The sequence below is a fragment of the Corapipo altera genome, unplaced genomic scaffold, assembly GCF_003945725.1.
Source record: "Corapipo altera isolate COAL_440 unplaced genomic scaffold, ASM394572v1 0, whole genome shotgun sequence".
Lineage (NCBI taxonomy): Eukaryota > Metazoa > Chordata > Aves > Passeriformes > Pipridae > Corapipo > Corapipo altera.
Genome location: NW_020884872.1, coordinates 31,246,656 through 31,271,343, shown reverse-complemented (window position 1 = coordinate 31,271,343; position 24,688 = coordinate 31,246,656). Strand labels below are relative to the sequence as shown.

The 24,688-nt window shown below is 39.9% G+C and overlaps 2 protein-coding genes across 13 annotated transcripts in view; one reads left to right on the top strand and one right to left on the bottom strand.

Annotated features, from left to right (window-relative positions):
* TMEM131 (transmembrane protein 131) overlaps window positions 1-8,849 on the top strand; it is a 90,666-nt gene extending 81,817 nt beyond the window's left edge. The window contains exons 35-41 of the mRNA XM_027642282.1: window positions 32-190; window positions 927-1,098; window positions 1,438-1,559; window positions 1,664-1,760; window positions 2,866-2,963; window positions 4,334-4,497; window positions 7,813-8,849. Coding sequence (XP_027498083.1) covers window positions 32-190; window positions 927-1,098; window positions 1,438-1,559; window positions 1,664-1,760; window positions 2,866-2,963; window positions 4,334-4,497; window positions 7,813-8,109 — 1,109 coding nt within the window. The 3' untranslated portion in view covers window positions 8,110-8,849. The remainder of the gene's footprint in view (window positions 1-31; window positions 191-926; window positions 1,099-1,437; window positions 1,560-1,663; window positions 1,761-2,865; window positions 2,964-4,333; window positions 4,498-7,812) is intronic.
* Window positions 8,850-17,670: 8,821 nt separating this feature from the next.
* INPP4A (inositol polyphosphate-4-phosphatase type I A) overlaps window positions 17,671-24,688 on the bottom strand; it is a 125,407-nt gene continuing 118,389 nt past the window's right edge. For 8 of the 12 annotated variants that reach the window (XM_027641952.1, XM_027641906.1, XM_027641980.1 and 5 more), the window contains one exon: window positions 22,941-24,666. In XM_027641952.1, coding sequence (XP_027497753.1) covers window positions 24,486-24,666 — 181 coding nt within the window. In that variant the 3' untranslated portion in view covers window positions 22,941-24,485. Of the gene's footprint in view, window positions 20,640-22,940; window positions 24,667-24,688 lie in introns of those variants that run through there. The other 4 variants (XM_027641963.1, XM_027642000.1, XM_027641970.1 and 1 more) reach the window with 1 other exon arrangement.

Genomic DNA, 24,688 nt, shown 5'->3' with positions numbered 1-24,688 from the left:
TACACTTGCTTTTCTTCTTTTGTTTCGATAGGTCCAAGCAGTAAATTAATGGAGAGCAGGCCATCAGTATTAGCCAAATTTCTCCCCAGTGGTTCTGGGCCAGAGCTAGGAAACACAAGCAGCTCAGAAGGGGAAAAGGATTCTCCACCACCAGAGTGGGACTCTGTGCCTCTCCACAAAGCTGGCAGCTGTAAGTAATCATTAGACAATTGCAGAATGATTCTTCTGCAATTAATATCTGTAGATAGAAACCTGTCTCCTTTTCACTGCATAGCTATGCTGTGTTTTTCTGCTGTAGACCCCTTATTGATAGCATCTGATATGATTTGGGAGGTTTGAAAATGGAGTGGGCAGAACACGGACCATTCTACAGTTCTTCAGTGATGAACAGGATTTAGAAGCTGCTGGAGGAATTGAGGAAATGAGAATTACTGCTCAAAAAAATATGCATTTTCTACAGCAGATGGGGTTTTGGTTGGTCAAGTCTGCTGCAGCCAAAGTTGAAACTAATTAGATGATTTGTCCTTGAGAGGGAACACTGAGAACACTTTAATGCAGTGGTTGGCAGGGGACACTCTTACAAGCGTTTTCGTTGCGTTATGTGTTCCCTTGTGTGGGAACCAAATCACCTTCCTCTTGGTTGCTTGTGAACTTAAATCATCCCTCTCCACAGTACTCACTAGGAAAGATTCCTTCTTCTGCACAGATCTGTTTGTCTTGGCACTTTTGTTGCAATACAGTCTCTCTGAAAATAGTGAACCTGAATAACCAGAGGTAAATATAGAGAAGAAACTGCTGCTTTTATCACTGGGAGCAAACAGCATTTGTCATAATTCCTCCATTTGAACAGAAAGGATAGCAGAAGTTCGAGAAGCCTTTGTTGTAGTATAAATACTATGAAAGATGTTTTGTGTTTCTCTCTATAGCTACAGACAACCTTTATAAGCTCTCTCTACAAACCCTGAATGCAGATGCTTTCCTGAAACAGCGACAGCCCTCACCGACACCCGCCTCTCCATCTCCTCCTCCTCCCACATCATTTGCTTTTGGGCCACGAGGAGGCACTTACAGCAGCATTGTGAACAGCAGCTGCAGCAAGTGAGTCCAGATCGGTGCCTCCTACTGATTTCACAGACACTGAGCAGTTGTGGAACCTGCCTGTTTCACAGGGTGCATCTTCCTTTTCTCAAACCCATTTCCTCTTCCTGTGGAAACTGCTTTTTTGCAGATACACCACTGTGCATATCTTGCCACTCTATTTATATTTTCCTGGTGTTTCTTACAACTTGGTAGATTGGAAAAAGGTGCAATTACAGGAACTGTTGAGCTGTTGTGAAAGTTTTCGTAAATTCTAGCTTAAATTGCTGGGTTTTTTATCAAACTGCTGAAGTCCAGAACTTTACTCTTTTTTTTTCTTTTTTTTTTTCTTCTTTTTAGTGAAACGAAAAGCAAGCAACCTAATGGTACCAAACATAAGCTGTCAAAGGCAGCTTCTCTTCCAGGCAGGAATGGTAACCCCACTTTTGCTGCTGTAGCTGCAGGTTATGACAAGAGCCCAGGTACAGAACCAGTCTGGAGTTGTAAATATTTTTGAATATTTCCTGAATGTTCTGTTATTTTGCTAGGGTTTATTTACTCATTTTTTACATACATATTCTTACAGGTGGCAGTGGTTTACCAAAGGCTTCTCCAAGCAAGATGGATGTTTCCAGCAATATCAGCATTTCCCACACAGTTGTTGACAGTGATGGCTCTGACAGGTAATTTTTATATTCTCTAGGCAAATACCTGAGCACCTAGAAAAGAAGATTGTGAGCTATTAATGGCATTTTGAAGGGAGTGACAGAATTCATTCTGGTTACTTTTTTTTAAGCTATTTTTTAAAGCCTGAACACAGCATCTCTCACCTTGCGTAAAAGTTTAGAAATTGCAAGTGACTCAAAACTAGAAAGAAGGATGTTCTGCATGTGGTAGGAACTTCCCCTTACACAATGCTAGTAACTCAACAATCTTGTGTTCTCAGGCATTTGAACAATGAGAAATCAGCTTGGCTCTCTCAGTACTGAGGAGTGTGTACCAAGGTCTCTTGAAATAGTTCACAGGCAGAATATCTTGCTGTACAGCAATACCTTTCACTCCCAATTTTAACACCAAGATCAGAACTATCAGTGGGCTTTGTGTTCTGAGTTAGGAGCAGAATACAGCTACACTCAGTCACGTTCCCCAAGGCACGTGTATTTTCTGGCATATTTTGTCAGTGAATCCTGATCTCGCTTGTAAAAAGCAGTGTCTGGTAACCTTTGTGGAATAGGTAAGAGACTTGAATTCAAGCTTCAATATGCAAAGGAATTGTTTTTCTGAGTGAAGTTGGGTGGGGAAGAGGGGGTGTTTGTTTTTGTGAATGTTTCTCATTGGTTCCAGTTAACTCATGTTAGTTTCAAGAAGCTTGCCCACAAGCCAGAGCGTGAGCATTTGTATCCCTTCTGAGTGGCTCTTAATTTTTACCTGCTTGCCAAAAAAACTGCGCTATGGCTTGGACCCTATGAGTTTGCTAAAAAACTGTTCAAAAGAGCTGCTCTCAAGTTTGTGTTTATGCTCAATCTACAGATTAAAGAGCACTGTGTCTGTATTACTATGTTGCTCCAATTTGGGTGTATACACGGGAAAATGGTATTTCACCGAGATCCCTTATGAAACAAAAATAAGCTGATTTCATAACTCTCAATCACCATTAAATACATATATGGTTAAGTATATACACACACTTGTACATATACATTTCTACATAGATCAGTAACTTAATGTTGTCAATAGTACTGTGTTAATAAGTTGTGTATTGCTTTCCTGTTACTCCATAATATGTAGTTCGGGTTTGTGGAGCCCTATCAGCAATCCCAGCAGTCCCGATTTCACGCCTCTCAACTCATTCTCTGCATTCGGACATTCTTTTAACTTAACTGGAGGTGAGTTTTCCTTTTCAGATATTGTTCCATATTCAAATACAGGTAAAGAAATGGTGTATCTCCATTGCATAGTCTTAAGTGCAGACAGCATTCCCATCCTCACACCTAAAAGGGAAGACTGTGTAGGAAAGTGTGTTAAGAATTTGGTGATATATTCTGTGTTTCAGTCCAGAGAAAGTGTTAGTGGAAATTCTTTGAGTGTGTGATGGGCTGGAAATGCTTGAGTTTGGAATTTCTGATATTTGAATTTTTTTCTTAGTCTTTTCCCCTCCCTCCACCCCTCCTCCAAAGCTTTACTGTAGGTCTCACAAGAGTGCCCGTAGGCCTGTGGTTTCCTGAGCATAAAGACCTGCATAAAACCATTGCTTTGTAAGTGAGGCAATGGCCCCAGATGACCTGCTGCTTTCCTCTTGTGTTTCCATCCAGTATTTGTATAGCTGTACAACGAACTGATGCATACTAAGCCCAGCAATCAATTCCTGTATTTAAATATTTAGGTAAACCTTTAGTAAATGACACAGAGATGAGCAGGCAGGCTATATTGCAGGGCATGGATACTCTGTGTACTTGGGAAGATTTCCATACGGTATTTGGGGATGCATGGTGTGTTTTAAGGCAGCTGCAAAAGATGATAAGCAAAGCAAACTTTGGATGTAGCATCTGCAAAATGGATAGTGTGTCAACTGAAAAATGCTATCTACCGAAAAAGTTGTATGTCTGCTGAAAAATGCAAACAATGGCAGATGCTGTTGCTGTGGAGTTTTTTCATCTTAATCAGCAACCCTTGGCACCAGTGACTCTGAGGGGCACCAGTGACTCTGAGGGGCACCAGTGACTCTGAGGGACACCAGTAAGAGCCTGGGACCAGTTCCATGTGCAGGGAAGAAGCAAGCTGGGACTGCTGGTGCTGCCCTCTCCTTTTCATAGCAGAGATGGGGATGGGGCACCACCAGTGTTGCCTCCTACCAGGAGTCACCTGGGAAGGGAGTGCTGTGAGGCCAATGAATGCTGCCACTACTAGAGGCTCCTTCAGCCCAGTCACCTGCTCCACCTGTAGTTACCTTGTTACCAGGAACTGCTAGGACTCTCAGTATTGCTGCATCCACAATTGAGTGTGCCCACAATCCCTTAGGCTTGTCCTGAATTATATACAGCAAGTGTTTAACCCTTTTTCCACCATAACTGTGACTAACTTTGTAGCCACTGTCTGATGTCAGCCACATGACATGAGATCTGTATTACTGTGTGACCTCTTCTAATCTCACTGCAGCAGGACCTTCAAGAAAAGTATGGGGAATGACTGTGAAGAGTGTTATTCTTGGAAAAAGAGTAAGAGTAATGTACTCAGTTTTATTTCATTTTATTTTTAGAGGTTTTTAGCAAACTTGGTTTAGCTCGATCTGCGTATGGGCAGGATGTTCAGAGAAACTGGAGTGAATTCAATAATGTTCCATCATCCATCTGGGATCCTTCAGCTCCAGACTCTGTACCCTCCTGGCCAACAAGCTCGAGTTCCCCAACTCATACGACTGCAGTAAGTATTCAGTCCAAATACAGTGTTTTATTACTGTTACCAACTTGTTCTGTATCTCCATCTAATTTAATTCAGAGGATTTGGAGGTGAAAAAAAATAACTGAAGAATAAAGGAAGAGGGAATTTACACATACTCATCTTTGTGTAGTTAAGTTGATATGGCTGTCGGACATATGACCATGTACACTGGATATTTATATTCACATAAAAATACTTCTTACGAGAGCATCTTGCAGCACTTAAAGTGTATTCCGTTTCAGGATTTTAGAAAGAGGTGTTCTGCTCCTGTGCAATGGCTGGGCACTGGCTCAGTCACTTCTAGTTTGAGGGACAGTTGCAAATTAGCCAATATGACAACTTTCAGACTTTGATTCTGCTTTCTGAATCCAGCATTGCACCTGCTTGTAAATTAACAAAATGTCCCCAAAAAGCTTATCTAAAAGACCTTAAATATAGTCTTTTCAGCTTAGAAGAAACACTAAAGGACTGAGCATAAAGTGAAGTCTTTAAACTGACTACTAATTTTGATGGAAATCTTGAGAATAGAAAAAGAAGAAAAAACCCCACCTTTTACAGGTTGTAGCACTACACTGTCATCCTTGTGCCATCCTTCTGTCAGACTAAAACTTTGACTGCAACAGCTGCCTCCACTGCCAGCAGAAATCATTCTTCATGTTGACTTCTGAAAATGTTTTTGTAGTGAGTAATAGGCAGTGTTTACTTCACCTGGGAGCAGTTCAGATGGAGTGGGGGAGAGCGGGGGGGCAGGGGAAGCCTAAGAAGGTCACACAGCTTCTTATATACACAGACTCACTGATCCTGCCCTTGTCATGTGGTTACACTGGAGCTGGAACCTCTCTAAAACTATGTAAGGAGAGTTTTTTGCTTTTTGGTCACATGGAGGGCAGGTTTCATCAGCATTTGATGGAAGGAGGGCTTGAGGACAACCGGAACAAGCTCTCTAGCTCTTAACTTCTATTTCCTGTCTGCTTCTGAAAAATATTTGGAAGTGTGCTTCAGAAAGCATTGAGACAGAAGCCAAGACAAATGGTATAGAAGAACTGTCAGTTACTCCCTTTAAATTCTTTAATGTAGGGAGGAGACATTTTAGGAGCTTATTCAAGGAGAAGGTCACTTAATAAACAAGAAGCAGCAAACTGACTGAAACATTCAAAACCTTTCTGATAAGAGTGATTTTTTTCAAATGCTTATGGCAAGCCAGAATGGGAAAGCTTGGCTTTTCCTATTACTGGGCCTCCTTGCTCTAAATGCTCAATAAAAGAGCAGGTACCAGGCCAGGGCCCTGCCCTTTCCTCTGTTCTGGCACAAGAGCCAAAGCCATTGTTGCAAACAGCACTTAGGCAGTGGCTGTTGTGTTACCCTCTTTTCTAGGAAGGTTTCAGGGGAGTTGATTTTGATTGTTCTCCTTCCTTATTCTAACTCCTGCTTTCCCCTTTTCTGCACAACTGTGCTTCTATACTAAATAGCATTTGACTTCTGGGTCCTGTCTCCCCTCAGCCTTGGCTGCATTGCTGGTACTTTTATCCAAGTTTCTTTCTAACCACATTCCCCTACTCCCCTTTTCTCTGTTTCCCCATGTGTAGTTCTGCCTGCCAGCCACTTTTTACCTTCCTCTACCAGCCTTCAAAGGGTATATCAGGCACTCTTCTTTTCTGCTCATTTCCTGGTTGCTTCTGATTTATTTCCCATAATAGGGTGGACCTTTAGTGTGTTAGGGTTTGTGCCTGTGCAGCAGGGTGAGTGTTTCCTGCTGTAGGCTTAGTAGCCTAATGCTTGTATAGCTTAAATATAACGATTTATTTGTGTGACAGTAATACACTGTCACCCTGCTTTGGCTCTGTTTCTCAGTGACATCAAAGAGTCCTAATGACATTGACTGGGTTAACCCTCAAGTAATGCTCAAAGCTCCTGTCCAGCTCTCGGTAGCAAATTTTGTGAGGACCTTTTGATATTGTGTTAGTGTCCAACCCATATCAGGTATGATTAGATTGAGCCTATCTTCTTCATTCCAGAGGAGAGAATAAAAACCTGAAATGAAGAAATTTTCAGAGTCTACCTTGTTTTCTTTCCTAAAGAGATTTTAATTTAAATCTCTAGATGCAGAGAACACTGATACTGGTTAACATTTAGTGTGTGTTTTCTAGGAGCAGAACTCTTGGGAAGGGGTGCCCTATCTCTCCGCCTAGTAAATCCAGACATAAGGATGTTTGTACCTTAACAGCAGTTACTCAACAAGTCCACTGCCTTTGGGATGTATCAAGTTTACTGTATATTTGCAAATTGAATTTACAGCATATGTACATTAAATCTGTTGACACTGAGATATGTGGTGTGCTAAGCCTACATGTAGCAGGTTCTCTGCTAATATTAGCATGAAAGTTATGCTAGCCTTTCCCATCTCCGTCTTTGGCTACCTCTGGGTATCACTTTCCCCCACACCATGGGTTAGGTTCCTCTGCTTGCTACTGTTTGGCCTTTAATAAAGCAATTGACAGAACCTGGGCCTTGTTCATTCCTGCATGTATTCTCTAGGCTTTCTGTACCTGTCCTATGCATCCCAAATGCATTTGTGACATGGTGCAGCACACCTGCATCTGCACCATGACCACATCAGAGGCTTCCAAGTGTCTTGAGCCAGGACAAACTTACTGGAACTCAGTGATAAATTGCTAGGTCTCCTATCCCCTCTCCCCTCATCTGGAGAAATTTTGGATGGGGGGGAAAAGTATATACTGGGAATATGGGGGAGCTACAGTTGGGCCGAACACAGGTAGGTTCATCCAAAACAGAAATGTCTGAATACAGGGAGATAAGTTTGCAAACAGCTGGAAAAGAAAAAAAAAAATCATAAAAGGACTTTGCTGTTACCTTCCATTGCAACTTGAATTTGTTGGTTTTTCAAGACTTGAACCATGTTTATCTACCTCATTCTGACTAGATTGTTTAAGCTTGAGTGTTCTGGCCCTTGTGTGTTTAAAGCTTGAATACCCATAGTGCTTAAATTAGCAATGGTATGGGGATGTAAAAGCTCAAATGAAAACAGCCTAAAAGCCTATAATATGATTGCACTCTGCAGGGAAGCTCCCAAATGTGTTCAGTTACATCGTAGTGCAGTTCCTGTGGGAAAGCTCTCCTAAAGGGAGCTCAGAACTCCCATGTTGCAGGGAAGACAGGAGGGGTTCCAGAGCAGGCTTGCTGCTGCTGCTCAGATACTTTTCTTTCAGGGGGGGCTATAAACAAGGTGAAAACAGATGTTACCAAACTGCTACTTACCTGGCTCTGTCTTTACTGCAGTCAATCCTTGGCAACCCCAGTGGCCTGTGGTCCACCACTCCGTTCAGCAGTTCCATTTGGTCAAGTAACCTCAACAGTGGCCTTCCTTTCACCACTCCAACAAATGCGTTGTCAGGCATCGATCTCATGGGTAGTGAAAACTCCTCTGCTGCTCCTCCGCCACCTGCTGCTGCCACTGTTGCCAATCCTGCTGAAGACATGGGACAGACCTACAATCCTTGGAGAATTTGGAGCCCAACGATTGGAAGAAGAAGTTCAGATCCTTGGTCTAATTCACACTATCCTCATGAAAACTAAAGTTAAGTAAAAGGAAAGAACTCTTATACAGGTCACAATACAATTCTGAATGCAAATTTTTGAAACATCATTTTCAGACCGTTGCTGGTCATTGCTTCCCTCCCCCCCCCCACTCCCCCTGTCAGTCATGCTTTCATCATTTGCTCCTTTCTAAAGTCTGTCCTGCAATATGGTAGTGTGAGATTGCAGATAAGCTTGAAAAAGTCTGGGTGTGGTCACAAATCCCAACTACAGCTGAAGCCTGTAAATATGAACAGTTTCACTGGTTTCATATTTTACCATCTGCCATCTTTATTTAGGAAACAATTTGAACTATAAAATGGTCCTGGCATGCAATACTTTTATGAAAAGTACCGGTTTGGTTTTTTAAATTTTTTCCAGTGTTATCCTCCAAGTTCTAATTTAAAATCAAAAAGCACTTTGTGCTAAAATGCAGAGTATTTTTTTAAAATAAGGCTTTGTTAACACAGGTTGTAAGAATGTAAAAAGGAAAAAAAATCAACAAAAAATACCAACAAATCCAACACAAAACCTTAAGAGCAAAGTGGCTGAATGTAAGAGCATTCTGTTGAGACTGTAATACACTTTGTGCTGTTTGTACATTTGTAAACCTGAATGCATTTTTAAGTTGAACTGAAATGCACACAGCCAAGACTTGTGGAAGAAACAAGATACCTTGTGCATTTCTTACAGATACAACTTTGGGTTGTACTTTAAAATAAATACCGCTTTTTTCAAGATTTGTGTGCTGTAGCTCTGTTCCTCATGTGTTTTCTGGACTTGTGTGTGCATGACTCTACTTGGCGTTGCCTTCAGGCCAAAATCTACTGTGCACAGGGCCTGTGTTTCCAGAAACTTCCCTGCAGAGGGGACCTGGCTTCTCAACAGCATGGGTTTGTATCATAGCAGAGAATAGAAACTCTTCAAGGTTACACAGTGCCACGCTCTTGAAAATCCACTGGATTTCAGCAAAAACCTGGAAAAATGTCTGTGCTGTTTGAGTTTCCAATTATGAGGCATAATAGCAGCTGCTGCTGTTTATGTTACGCCCATACCTTTATAACACTGTTCATGCATAGGTCTGAACAAGAACATTGCTATTCTTAGATATAATTTATCTGTCCCTTTAAGGTGCCTGTTTCCTTTCATTAACAGTAGGGCAAGCCCCAGTGACTGCATATATTCCTCTGAGCTGAAGCCAAGTAGAAATGAACCCTTCCATTACCAGAAAGAATTAAGAGACTAACAACATAAAATTACTCATGGCTCAGTGGCTCTGCTTAAAATTTACAGCAGCAGATTTTTATCAGAATCCATCCTTCAAAAGAGTAAGAACAGTATATTTTAATTAATATTGCTTGTAGCATAAAGGTTTTGTATGCAATAAAATGAATGTCTTATTTATTTAACCAAGCGAGCCCTTTTCCAGTTTGCATTATGTAAACAAAATCTCTACAACTGTCAGACTGCTGGCTTCTTGCTGCTACCAGCAGAAGCTTGAAGATAAAGATCTCTCAAATAAGAACCTGCTGGAACTCCTTTGTTCTTAAAATTTGGGTATTTCTAGAGCCATGCAAGGTCATGAAATGTTCAACTTGGATTTGTATGCAATTTCCTTCTAACTGAGTCTCCTACTGCATGAAAATAAAGGGAAAATAAAGAATTAGTAGTTAAGCTCCTGACATGCCAAGGCCTGCTTCTCTGTAAATGGAACTTGGGAAGATAACTAGCAACAACTTCAAGGTGAGAGGAGCTGCTTAAGGTCATGTGCCACTTCTTTCTCAGCAGGTGTTTGCATTGGAATTGATTCTGTGGAGGGTAGAAGCAGAAATGGATTCTGAGATACTAATAGTCTGCAGTGGTTTAATTAGGGAGGACAGGAAAAAAAATTCTGGTTTAAAATTCCTTTTGAACAAGACAAGGCAAAACACAAGTTATTTAGACTTCCCCCCAAAAAAACCTGTGAGACATTGCCTTGTGATATTGCAAGTAACCTCATCCACCATTAGAATATTCTTAGTTCTTGTTTTGGAAGAGCTTCCCCTTGAGCACCAATTAAACATTAAGTTCTGGGATGAAACCACCTGAACTACCAATATCTTTGACACACAGTTTTCAGTTTCCTAAGAGAGGAAAAAGCACGTCTTTCTCCCAAAGAAAATATCCAAGGCCTAAAAACCTCCTGAGTGTCCTATTTTCCTTCTCTAGGGTTATTTTGGAAATCACCTTCACTTTCTTATGCATAGTTACAGAAAGCAAAAGAGCTGCCTCAAAGTGACAATTGTCACTGACAGAATTTAGGTGAAATAAAACCTGGGCAAAGGTTTGGTGTAACTAAAGAAACCTCTGAGATGGTAAGTACGTGTCCAAGATGGCTTTTGCTGCGTTTTCCTGAGGTATGTACTCACCAGCTTTTATGGTATAGTCACTCTTTACATGCATTGAAAACTCATATTAAGAGGGGGTGAGGTGGTAATGAGGCAGAAGCATCCACAATCAGAATAATAGGACAGAGCTCGTATGATGGAGTAAAAATAAAAGAAAATTATATTTTTGACAAAGCATATGCGAAATCTTACATAAAAATCTAGATGGGGTTGTAAACATTGCAACATCCTGGGAGGACAGCCTCAATACAGGGAGATCTAAGGTCAAAATTTTGCTTGAAAGCAAAGGTGACTGTTCTCACAGGCAAAATAAACAAGACTGAAGCTCAGACATGAGGGAAGCTCTGTCTGGAGTAAAAAAAAACAGAGGAAAAAGCACCTCAGCCTGCTCAGAAGACAGACTGTCCTGGACACCAGGGAGCTAACAGCGCTTAGGATAATTTAAACATTTCTTCAGATAGAATCAGGGCCAAACTGCCTTGAGTCAGCTCTACCAGACCTGGAAGCTACTGAGAGTGCAAAGTTCCCAGCAAGGAAGAGAAGCAATTACTGTTAATTTTGGTAATTATTTTGGTGCTTCTAAAGAGCAATTCTATTCTGCTAACATTAAGAAATAGACATTAAAAGCCTGAAAAGTTTCTGGCCTGTTACTAAAACCAGGAAGCCTGAGGTAGGTAAAGTAAGTATGGCCCTAACATGTGAAATCAGTTTAATTATAATGAGCTGTATTTCCAGAAGTTCTTGAAAGGCATTAGAGATTTTGTTAAAGTGTAAGACTATATCAGAATGGGATATAAAATTCCAGTCAAAGAAAAGTTAGTGTTTGTTTCACAGATGCAGACACTTGGAATGAAGCAATATACCAATGAGCAGGTCTGGGTCCGGCCCTGGCCACAGCTCTGTCAACAGTGGTGCATAATGTAGCTTGGCCACTGCCCTGTAAGAGAAACACCAAACTGGGGAAAACTCTAGGAGGATCTAGGATGTAGAATGTGAGTAAACACCAGGTTCTTAACCACTGGAGCATCATGGAGAAATTGTACTGAAGTTGTCTACTGCACTTTAGCTGACAATGAACTGTGCCTGACTAAATGAGAAGAAGAAGAAAATTAAGAGTGCCCAAAGTAAGAAGCTCTCTGTCACTGAAACCATTTCACCCGGAGTGATGTTTTCACACTAAATACAGCTTTGACTGGGCCTTGTCTGTTTCCCCAAACTGTAATTATGAGGAAGTTTTCTGAGCTCCAGTGTTTCAGCCTCATGAAACAATGACAATTTCAGCTGAGTCAGTTCATTAGAAGAGAGCCACATGCTGGGATTGAAAATAACCCAGCTTCTACTGCATGGTTGGTGCAGCTGGAAGAGTGTCCAGTCACCTCATGTTAAACAGGTTCTGCTTCAAAACTGAGTCTTTTGCCCAGTGCTTGTTTATATCTAACGCCACTGAGGGACGGACTTTATGTTCAACTGGTGTTTTAGTCACATAAATACTAAAGGAGTCTTCAAGATGACTGGATCAGCACACTCTTCAGCAGCCCTCCAAACACAACAGCTAACCATGCTTACTGCTGCTAGTGTGCTGTGTTATCTAGCAGCAAGCAGAGCATGACTTTTTTTAATGTGTGTATATATATATATAAAAGAAAAAATCAAATATCCAGAAAGCAAAGGCCCAAGCATCTGTGGGAGCCAGAGAAAATATAATGAAATACTAGCCTAAACTCTGGGAAACTAATAAAAATTGGCCATCTTAAGAAGCAATGAAAACCCTAATATCGCTATATTTGCTGAAACACAAGGACTGACATAAAAAAACCTTTTTTTCTTTTTTTTTTTTTTTAACCAAGAAAAATGCAGAAAGCAGAAGGAAATGCCAATAAAGATTTTATGACCCCCTAATAAAATCCCCTTGAGGTGTTTCCGTCAAGCTGGATTCTCCAAAAAGTGGTCCTTCAGGAAGGACCTGTATCTGAGACTGGATTTTGCTCTCTATGTGCCCATTGTGAAGCAAATATTTGAGTCAGTGTCATTAATACTGTGGGACCTTCAAGGGTTACACTGACTCTCTCCTGAAATTTTACAAGTTAACACTCAAGTAGTCCTTGAGTGGCAGCAGCGAGTGGGATGTTCTAACACTGCAGTAATGGGATTCACATGGGACTCTTGCAAGCTGTGAAAAATCACAGTTCAATTCCTTGGCCTAAACAAGATAGGATCTAGAGCCTGTCATTCTACAAGAGACAAAAGATGCTGGCTGGGAAGGGCATGAAGGGGGTCAGGTGGGTGGAGAGATAATTCTAGAAAAGAGGTACAGACTGCCCATTTTATAATTCTGGGGCTAATAAAATATTCCCAAGGGGGGGGGGGGGGGAACAATCCAAACCAACCAACCAACCAACAACAACAACAACAAAAAAAGCACCCCAAAAACCACCAGCACCAATTACCTATTCTGATAAGTTTCCTGAGTGTCTTTAGTACGGGTCCATGGCAGGACAAAATCACTTGTTTTAGCTTAGTTCCAAGGAACTGGCTGGGAAGCAAGTGCACTGGGAAAGGAGCACCTGGAGCAGCTTCTGCCTCTCCCGAGGATCACTCAGTGGCACATTCTGGAGTTGCTGTCACGGAAGACAAGACTCCCTGAGAGAGGACATTAACCTGCCTTACGGCACTGTAGAAGACAACAGAGGCTCAGGAGGAGAGCTCATTGCCTCTCGAGGGAAATACACAGAAGCTGGAATCAGGAGACTATAATACTCCTTCACCATATGCATAGACTATAATGCTTTCTGGAATGGGAAAGGACTTTCAGCCCCTTCAGCTTTACATTGCCATCCTCCTGCTATACCTTGTCCTTATCAGTCACATTAATTACCAGACGAATCCTGCCAACCTGCAAGAGACTGGCAACAAAGAATGAAGTAGGTCCCCAAAATCTATGCAACATTCTTCATTAAAATGGGTATGACTCAGCTTATAGCTCACAGGAAAATTCCTGTTGTGCTATATAAACTAGAAATCTTTTTAGGCAACACTAATTTTAAGGAATAGTCACTTATGTCTCATCCCAAACCAGAAACAGAGAAGCTTATTCCTATGAGCTTCCAATGCAGATCTAACTGTCAAACCTTGCCCACATTTGCCTACCTGTCAAATTCTTTTCTGTGGCTGAAGATCTGATCTCCAATTCAAGGGAGGGGTAGGGTGTAAAAATTAAGAGTTTAAGAACACATCAATAATGTCTTAAAGCTTCAGTTACTCTATTCTGCTATGGCCCTTGCTTAGTTTATCTTAATATTTTGAAATAGTCAGGGCAGGGAGAAGAGGGGAGGCACACAAGGAATAAAACAATTCAGTTATTTTTAGAAAGTTAGTGACAAATTCAGATTTTCTGTACATGTGAGGAAGGGAGGGTGGAAAGAAGAGGTTTAGATTGGCTATTAGAAAAAATTTCTTCACAAGGGGTAAAGGGTTGTCAAGTATTCGAACAAGGGTGCTCAGGGAAGTGGTGGTGTCACCACCTCTGGAGGTATTTAAAATATGTGTAGATGTAGCACTTGGGGGCATGGTTTAGTGATGGACTTTGCAGAGTTAGGTCAACAGTTGATGGTCATTTCTGGCCTAAATGGTTCTATGATTCTACATTTCTATAAAAGATGATTCCTTTCTCTGAAGCAGCTGGTGCAACAGTTTAAATAAATGCTCCAAAAGGATAACTCAGCACAGCTAAAACATCCATGCTACAACAATCAACTCAACTGAATATCTAATGATTATGCAGAGTTTAATTTCGGATGTGCAAATACGGGAGCTGGCCACTGGCTGTGAGTTGAAACCATGGTTCCAGGTGCGTGGAATGAGAATGAGCTGTAATGTGTGCTGACTTAGTGCCCTTACATCCATCAGCTGTATGCAAAAATCCATATGGTGCAGTTATTAGAACAATAAAAACTGCATATTGCTTAAGTCAGCAGGTTGAGCAACAGAAAGCATCAGAAAATAGATGGTATTTGTCCTGGGTTTGTACTTTAACGGAGCCTCCTTGTGAAAAGCCACTGATTTGGTCTACACAGCAATATTAACTCGTGAGGAAAAAAAGGCTTTCAGGAACTCTGATTAAATCGGGACACTGGAAAACACTTCCCCCAACTCAATAAATTTGAGTAATGCCATTTCTTCCCTTTGCAGAGCGAAGAATGAGTTTCCTGCTATTTGGATAAACAGCACCCCTCTGTGGCTATGAACAGCATTCTGCCTGCTGGCCTTAAGGTTTCTGCTACGGCTTTTCCTGACACCTAGATAACAAAATCCCAGCTATAGTAGTAACATTTTGCTTTAATACGTTGTGCTTTGGGAAAATTAACACTCCTTTCCCCACCTCCAGACTATACAGCTACCATTGCTCAACAGGAATGTGCTAAAAGTCCTAAACCAAGAGGAACTGGAAAGTTCTTGCAGTTCAATAGGGAAAGTCCACAAACCGGGGAACAGTTAGTCATACCAGGCTTTTACTTCTCTTCAAGCATAGTTTCACAAGATGCCAGACAAGCCTAATGCAATAAAACTAGGTATTCCTGTATTTATTTTAATATTTCTTTCATCGAACTTTCTAAAATGAACCGCTCTTCTACGTGCTTTCAGTATCTCTTTTTCTGTATCTGCTCATGTAACAAAATTAGTTCTCCAATATTGAATCTCTTTAACTGTGATATTCTGTACATGTTCAAGACATTCAGCTCTTCCAATTCACACAGGACATTTTTACAACTCATTTCTACACCTGTACTTGAGAAATTTTATGTGGGTATTTTGTATTTTTGTTCAAATCTCCAAACACATGCATTGGCTCTCCCCTGCTCTCTTTCCATCCACTTTATCCATGTGAAAGGCCTTTTCTGAGCTCTTTTCCGGGCTTCAGCATCCTCTCCCCTTAAGAGTATTTCAGTTCTTATTGTTTGTGCTGTCCCACTAACTAGTTTCAATCCCAAAGCTCTGCTGCAGCCCTCCTCTCTTCCAGGTCACATCGGGAGCCCTGTGGAAGATTCCCTCATAGTTGAGGAGCTGGTGATCTCCAGCAGTTCCTGCCCACTGACCTCTCACAAGCACAGTAGTGGCCACTGCACCACCAGCAGATGAGGAATATGCCTCCATTCCTTGAATTACTGCTGAGCTGATGAACCGTCTCAGAGGAAATGAGCTGGGACTGAGGAACACAAGCCAGATGAGTTTTTAGCAGCACTGCCATGTTTCCACTCAATAATTAAGCATTCTACTGGCTGATATTTCTCAGTAAGTTTTGTTCTAGTTCCTGCCATCAGCCATGTCTCACAGGTATTAAAAAAGTTATCCACTTCCAGAGACTACTCCCACGTAGGTATTGTAAAGCCTTATTATTCATGCAGAGATTCACTTTTTTGAAGAACTAGAAGTTTCATGAAAATACTACAACAAGAAACTGAGAAAAGTCAAAGAAACTCCTCTTCAGCCACTTGCCAACAGACTTTGAAGTTGTGGATATGGCCACAGCATTTTTAGGAACACACTCATACAACTTAAAGTTTGATTGAAAATGTAAGTTCATGTGCTCTAACTGGAAGTCCTGACAAGCTTATGGGAAATTTGGTCAAAACACAATGTGAACAATGTGGAATAAAATACCATGGTTAGAGGAAAAAAATGGTTCAGGAATAGCACTGAATGAGAAAGTTCTGATGTCAGAAAAAAATACAGAAAATCCCATCAGAAGGACTGTATCCTATCGTAGCTAATGAATGCTATTCCAGACCTGATGGATGTCTCTCAAAACACCTAGGCTAGACCCCCTCATGTTTGTTACAAACCTACAACATGAAGGGCATTTCACCAACATTTCCAGAGCATTTCTATAGCAGCACATAGTCTCCAGATTTCAATGTTAGACGCCAGTGCCATCATCTGCCCAATACCAACATTAGTTGGTGGCAATTTAATCCCCTAAAAAAAAAAGTTATTTCAATCTCGCTCTTCAGAACTTCTCAAACTTGCACTTCCCCAAAGAAAATGGCTGGCACTGCTGTGGGACCACTCTGGACATGTGGGAGGGATGCCCTGGCCTGGCCAGCTGGGCAGGGATGTTGTAGGTGGGAATATGTGGGTGGATGCAGGTAAAAGGGGGTGAGCAGAAGGCCCCTGGCTGGGTCACTGTGCTCCCAAACCTCCTGCATGTGCCTGTTCACATGTGGGCCCCTGGGAGTTTCCTACAATGAACAGTGTTACAACCATTCCTAGTGTGGGGAAGGTATGGAATACCCACTAGGCCTCCTGCCTGCAGGCACAGCCGGGGTGTGGCTTGAGAGGTTGATGCAGTCCCGTGTAATTGTGTCGATGTAAATCCCTCTCGTTACTTACCCTCGTTACTTACACGATGGCCGGTTAATCACGCTGCAAATAAATTGACAAACTGCATCCATCCTGAGTTGCAACAGGGAAAATGTTTCATGAGCTGGGAGTGGAAAGTCTGCCTGACACTTAAAGTAATGTGAGAAAGAGGCTGCTGTTGAGTTGTGCCTTTAGGCCCTTCATAGCCTAAAAGTCTTGTCATTCATTAGGAAGAGCTATTTTAAACAAACCTAGATCCAGCTGGCAACAATACATAGATAAAAAATTTCTGAAGTGGGTCTTAGACATGTTTAAAAATTCACAAACTGAAAAAGGCTGAAAAAGCTTAACCTTGAAATCAAAATGACAATCAACAATGACAACCTATCCCTGCTGAAAAACAGCCCAGCTGCTAAAGCTGCTGGAGGGATGAGTTGGCTGAAGGGGAAGCAGTAGCAGAGAAGGAATTCTATTAATGGAAGGAAGAGGGGAAAAAACAGAGAACAAAGCTCAAGAAGGCCTTATAGAAGATTAATAGAGAAAGTATATAAAATTAGAAAGAAAAATACCTTATATTGCTTTTTTATTTAGCTGTTGCTGCTGAACGTGTAGCATGTGGGACAAACTGGTGCCTGACTTAACTACAGAAAACTGATAGCAGCTGTAAGTAACTACTTCCTGACTTGAACATCTGTGCAAAATGTCTCCCTACAAAACTTGGCTTAATATATTCTGCAACAGATAAAAGAGCATCAAGTCAAGGAACCTGAAAGTGTTTATTTTCATTTACCACAAACACATTAAAAGTAAGACACCATTTGTTATTCTTGTCAGTTCTTTATTGGTTGTCATCCTAAAGACTAGCACATTTACAGCATACATGGATTGGATGAACTAGAATATATAAAACAGTAGCTATATGTTTATGATATATTAATACTGCCCAAAACCAAATAAATAAAAATATTTCAAAGCACAAAGCTTGGCAAATACAGTTGTGTTGGGACAAAACTGTGTCGTATTATACAGTAATTTTACACGTATAAATGAAACAAAAGGCAACTGTGCTGTAGGTACTTTCACAGAACATACACAGAACATACTTGGCAACAGTTTTCTTTTTTTACCTTTGTATGTTTTATAATTTAAAAAATGTACTCAAAAAAAGAACATTAGACAGAATTTCATTTTACAGTAATCCTTAGATTCATCTCTCCTGTGCAACAGAAAAGCTTACTTCACCCTCGTGAAGCGTCCTATGTGGATTTCAAGTTTCACAGTTTTTCTTTTTCTGATGAACTGCTTGAGATCTTGCTGTTTGTGACGCCCTTTAAACGAGCCCGTGGATGTGCATGTGCTGACCATGCCTTGTACAGAACACGTGAGCTGGACAACAGCATTTTACAGGTAAGCTTACTGAAATCAGAGTATTTTAAACAAAACAATGCAGTACTTGGGACAGCTGTTCCACCACACACATACAAAATTCAGCAACTTTTTCTGATTACACTGGTGTACAAAATAAATAAAGCTCTAGAGCAGATCTAATGATTGTTGGTCACAGTCTAAGTGAGTGGTGCTGCTAATCGCTACAAGAGACCTCTTGTTATTTTCTTCTGAAGCTGAACATTGGAAAATTTTTAGTGTAACAATACAGGACTTAAAACAAAATTAACCACGCTTAAAATATACAAAATAAAATTATCAACTCATAAAAACTAAGGGATATAAAGAGTATAGTTTATACAAAAATAAATGTAACAGTTAATAACAGGCCAGGAGCTGAAAGTTGAGCAGAACTAATGTAGTAACATGTCTAAAGAGACCCCACTGAAAAGTTTTTCACGATATATTTGTTTACTTATTAGCAAAAAATAAAACAAAATCAACATTTATTAACTGGTGAACAGAGTTTGTAGCATTTCCAAGGGACTCTTCTACTGCAGATGATTTGTTCAGACCTGGAGTAGGTACTACAATACACTGCTTTTGCACAGAATTCTGTGTTTTGTTATCCTAGAGAGTCTGAAATAATAATAACAGCCTAGTTCAGCAGAACTCTCTGACATGCTGCTTTGTGTTAAACTGCAAAAAGCAAAATGCAAAAACTGCTGGACCTGTAACCCCCAAACCTACATGGGAGCAGAATGAACATGGCTGATTGATAGAGCAGTGACAGCACAGACAAACATCAGTGAGAGGAAGAAAGAAATCAGGAAACAGCCATATACTTACCTGGCTGTTGCTACTCTCACAAAATAAATGGGCAGATTTTTTCTATTCTAAAATTCAGATCCTTAGAAACCAAGAAGGAAAGGACACGGTGTGCTGAACAAAGTTAGCTAGAAATTATTTGATCCTGTTAAAATTTGGAAAATAACATTTAGCTCCTTTTTAAAATGCAATCTTAGCTTTGAAGGCAATTATTTCTGAGACCTGTTGAACATTTTTTACCAAATGCTACCAAACTGATCACCTTTGTCCTAAGCTAGAACCCACCTGCAGTTCCCAGGCACAGGCAGTAGCACATGAGCAGTTCCTTTCTATCAACACGGGGCATCACTGCCTTCCTCAGAAATACCCTGACATCAGTCACTTCCCCCTGCCAGGATTCTGAACAGGTAAAATGCAGAGGTAAACAGAAACCAGTTTTGGTTATGGAGTAGCAGGGATGCGTTGGGCACTTTGGGCACTCTTTGTATTGACATACAAAATTGATATAGAAAAAAAGTCAAACACTGATCAAAACAATGTGATGCCCCGAGACACTAATGCTTACAATCCAGAAGTGATATAAAAAGCCGTGGGTAAAAATGTGTTAATTAATGTACAACACCATGGAACAGATCAAACATGTCATGTGCAACATGAGCAACGTGCTTGTTGCACTTGCCTTAGAGCAAGGAGGGACAGGGGGAACTGTTGCTGGCATTAATTGGTTAAGCATCATTACATTTCTGAAACATTTTTTTAAAATCAGTTGTGTGCCCAAGGGCTTATCTGTTGAAGACAACAGGAATTTGTTTTATTTGAACAGAACTATAAGCCAGACTTCATATGTCTGGCCTTTTACATATTGTTAATTTCATATATGAAGATGGCATCCTATATACAGTAAAACAATTTAGCCTCCTGGCTTTTACTGTGCTGATTTTTTTAAGTTAAACTCCCATTTCTTGATTGCAACAACACACTCTACAGTTACGAGACTGTCTAGGATCCAATCCCTTTTTATTTACAACTTCTGAGTTTTACTCTCAGTTTTAAAAAGTTTATGAAAAGCTCAATCTCAAGTCAACTCAGTATAAAAAGATGTTATGTGAAACAGCTGCCTAAATGCCGTTCCTAGAGTCCTTTCCCATCCAGGAGGTACCTAGCTATTTGCATATAGGTAATTATTAAGTATCACAATATCTGCTCATCTTACATACACTGAAGGCTATTTAAACGGGCAGAGAGTCATCACACTATTCTCAAGCTAAGGTGTTGGAATAATTGTTACTATAGATTCCAATTCTGTAAGTAACATGCTCTGTATAACCTAGCAAAACGTACAAAAAGGTTATTTATCTCTTCTGGATGACAAACTCATGTATTAGTCTAGAGTGTATCCACATGTTTTAATGGAACAGCAATTAAAGGACATGGTATGTTTATGTTTCAACTTTTCCATAAGTTCCTTCTGGAGGCCTGTAATACTTTGGGAAAGCCTTCAGTTGCAGGGAATTAAATGCATACTTGCGACATCCAACATTCTTCATTGTATTTTCTCGGCGACAACCCTCACTGGGGAAAAAAAACAAGCACAAAAAATGACAGCAGTAAAAAGGAAAAAAAAAAAAAGACTTAGATGAAATGAACTGGTTATCTTATAGCATTAAAAAAAAGTTGGTTATATTTAATGAGCGTTTAATTAATTTGCCACTGCAAATATTAAAAATGATGACTCATCATACAATGCTGGTAAGAAGCACACAGAATGGACACATGCTATGTCTGATTGCTAGTTTTGCATTTCTGGAAAGCAGCAGCACTTCTACTGAAAAAGTTCTTTCGCGACGGTTTCATGTATTTCAGGGTACACTGCTGAGGAGTTCACATGCGGCTTCACTGCACAAGGGATCCCAAAGGATTGCTTAAAAGCAGTTCTGCTAATTTATTAATACATTAAGCTGAAAAAGAAAAACTGCTGATCTCTCTATAAGACCTTCAAAGTAATTTTATTGTTCCCTGTATGTCAGTATTACCAGTACTTACTTAAAAGATTAGAGCCGATACAAAAATAATGACTTTCCAGTTATCTCTCCATGCATAAACTGAATTGAAAACCAACAGAGTCTAAAAAAAAAATCTTAATCATGAAATAGCAGCTTTGCTTAGGTGCAAAAAAAGACTGTCTCTGTTGACAGTCATCACCCCGGTGAAACAAAGCTGTGCAGAATTTAATTATCACCCAATGTTTTGGTGCAACTGCCCCCATATTACAAAGAGGTTCTGTGCTACAATAGAAAACTACTCTGGTTATAAGGCTTCTTTACATTTGTAACTCTAATTCAGAGTTCCTTTGCTTATATCCAAAAAACAGACATACAAAGAGGAAGCACTATCTTTTAAATATATATTATAAATCAATTTAGGCTTGCAGGAGAATGTCTTTCCCTGACTGAGGACTGAAACCTAAACAATTAATACTAGACCTTCATGGCAAAGTGTACAGTACAACATCTTATGGTGGAAATGTCACATTAGTCCTGTCTTGGATTCTGGTTCAGTTTGAAAGCTCTTGTACTCTCACGGACTTCACTGTTCTTCTAATTTTGGTCAATGAAACTGGCTGTAACTGTGTTCTGTGTGTAACATCTACTTTAACTTCATAACATACTGTAACCTTTTTGCTTTAAGAAACAGTAAGTTTGAAATTTGTCTCCAGAGCACATTCTGTGCTTGCCTTTTATAGAACAGACATAGAACATGGTTTTCCTGGCATTGGTTTTTGTGTTACAGAACTCCCCCAATGGCTGTTGCAGCTAAACAGATTAATCAAAAAATTGCACAAGTTATACTTCAAAGCACTAATAAAAGCAGTAAGTTTAACTAGCAAATATGGGATGCTGGATGAGCATTTTGACTCCAAAGTGAATCACTCTGTTCACAATGCATTCCACTGCATCTGGTTGTTGCACATGCCCCTCTGTGGCACAGAGATGGTGACAAAAACATATTTTACACACACCATTTCATGTGCCATCTTTCTTCTGCTGTAAGCAGTAAGCAATACAGCATCTTAAATCTCAATGCCCAAATGAAAGCACAGAGCAAGCTCAAAAAGGAAAAACCAAAAACTTGTCCCCACTAAAGAAAAAAGAAAAAACCTATTTGTTTTCAAAAAGCCTAGATGAATCTAGGTGTGGTCTTACTGCAATTCTAAGTGATAGTCATGAGCAGTGATGATACTTTGAAGAGATTAGTAATTTCAGGGAGTTCAGTGGACATGCCTGCCACTCTATCAGAGGGTGGTCAGACACTGGACCAGGCTCCCCAGGGTCATGGCCCCAAGCCTGACAGAGCTCAATCCTGACAGAGCTCAAGAAGCATTTGGGCAATGCTCCCAGGCACATGGTGTAATTCTTGGGGATGATCCTGTGCAGGGCCAAAAGTTGGACTTCAATGACCCTTGTGGGTCCCTTTCAGCTGTGATTCTACTAAAGTTACTTTCATATCTTGTTAGACTGAGCCTAGGACACTCATCGCGTTGCAAGAACAAGGCCACAGTCCAACCTCACAACTGTTTGCTTTGTAAAAAGGTAGACTGGGGCACCCAATAGCAAATGAACCAGTGTTAATCAGAAAGAAGAGATGATTACTATGGAGACACAGTGGTACCAGGTATCAGCAGAGGACATGGGTATGTCCAATACCATCATACCATGATTTTAAATCTCATCATCAGTAAGGATGTACCTAAATTCATAGCAACTAAAAATAAATAGGATACATGCTTAAATATATATATACGTATATATATATAAAACCCCAGATATGTCTTTCTGGTGTTTTGTTTTTGTCTTGTTTTGTTTTTTTTTTTTTCTTTTAAAAACAAAATTGGAAGAATAGTGAGGAAAAATATCAGGAGATAGTGTACTGTACAGTCTGATTTCATGAAGACACAAATATAACACACACTTTTTTTTTTTTAGTTAGAATAATTAAATCCAAAGTTAGGATTTAATTTTAATTTTTATTCTAACTGTGCTTTTTTGGTTTTTCTTTAGCATACCTCTTCCAGCAGCTTTCAAATTCCATTAAAATTGATAATAAAAGCTATAGCTACCTATAGTTTTTGAGCAAGTTAATAATAGTAGAAAATACAAATCACAGTACTAGTTCTCCTCAGAAGCCCAAAATCATCTCAGGCACCAAGCGAAGTAAACCCCTTTATGAATTTATCAAACTACATTAAATGAGGTTAGTTTTTTTTAATCAGCTATTGCTATTGATAAGCTCTGCCAGAGCACTGAACCAACAAAACCTTTCAGTTTAAACAGGCCTCCCCCAGTTTGATGTTATATATAAATGATGATCAAATTTATCTGCATCACTAAACTAGGTAAGCCGCTTTAGTTTCACCACCTAAATACATGTTAACTTACCATCATTCGTTTATCACTAAGTCACTATCAGCATCATAATTTATTAAAGCTGTCCAACACTTAAAAATGGAATAACAGTAATATTTAGTCTAATGTAATTAAAATAAAGCCCAATGGAAAACCTCAAACCCACTTACTACAGGAGCTAACTGATACCTCCCTCTTCTTGCCTGAAATATTAAAGACCAATATCTTTATCTTCTAGGATGATAATGAATCTATTTCAGAATAAGTTCTATAACAGAGCACCTGAAACAGATAATGGATCATTAGCAGGCTAATGCCAATTACATCCCCTTCCTAACCACAAGTTATTCTCTTTATGTCTTTAATACATTGCAAAATGCAGATCTACAAATTGAATGAAATAATTCTGCATGCAGCCCACGGCAAGTTGGTTTTTGAGTGGGTACACTAGTCTATTAGAACATACTTAACCATGAGAAAGGAACAAGACTATGGTTCTACAAACTGTCCAGTAATTTGGATATTATGCTTTGAAATGAAGGTAGAAATTTGTTTAAATAAATTTCTTACAATTTCTTATAAACCCCACCCGTGTTTTTATTTTTCTCTTCATACCTTGTAAAAATGAAAGGCAAGATTAGCATACCCCTTAAATATACAAAAAGATACAAATTCTTTTCAGATAGAGTTCCTTTCTCTGGAATACATGAAACAAGTAACATAAAACTATATTTGGTAAGAGATCTTCAGGCCAGCTAAAGTAACGAGGTAACAGGCCAATGTCAGACTATGTTACAAGCACTGAAAGCAGAACAATAATTTAAAGTTTCAATACAATTCCTTTTGATAAAATAATTTGATGTATATTTACAGTTTAGTACAATAGAAACGTAAAATTGTAAGGCATAATAATAATTCTTGGCAGACAATGCTATGACACATTCCTTTGTCCAGCAGGTACCAAGTGGCAATACACATTCAAGCACTTTTTTTGTTTTTGTTTTTAACTTAATCTTCACTTGCAACGTAATCTGGCCACCAGGTACGCTATGCTCAGAAACAGCCACACAATCAGTAAATTGGGGCTGAGAGCTAGTAAAGGAATAGAGTAGAGGAGGCTGGGATCTAGTCTGAAATCTCGGATGGGCACCAAGCCACTCAAGTTCTTCTGCGTGACTATCTCCCGTGTTCCAATGCTGTGAAAAGGAAGAAGGTTGG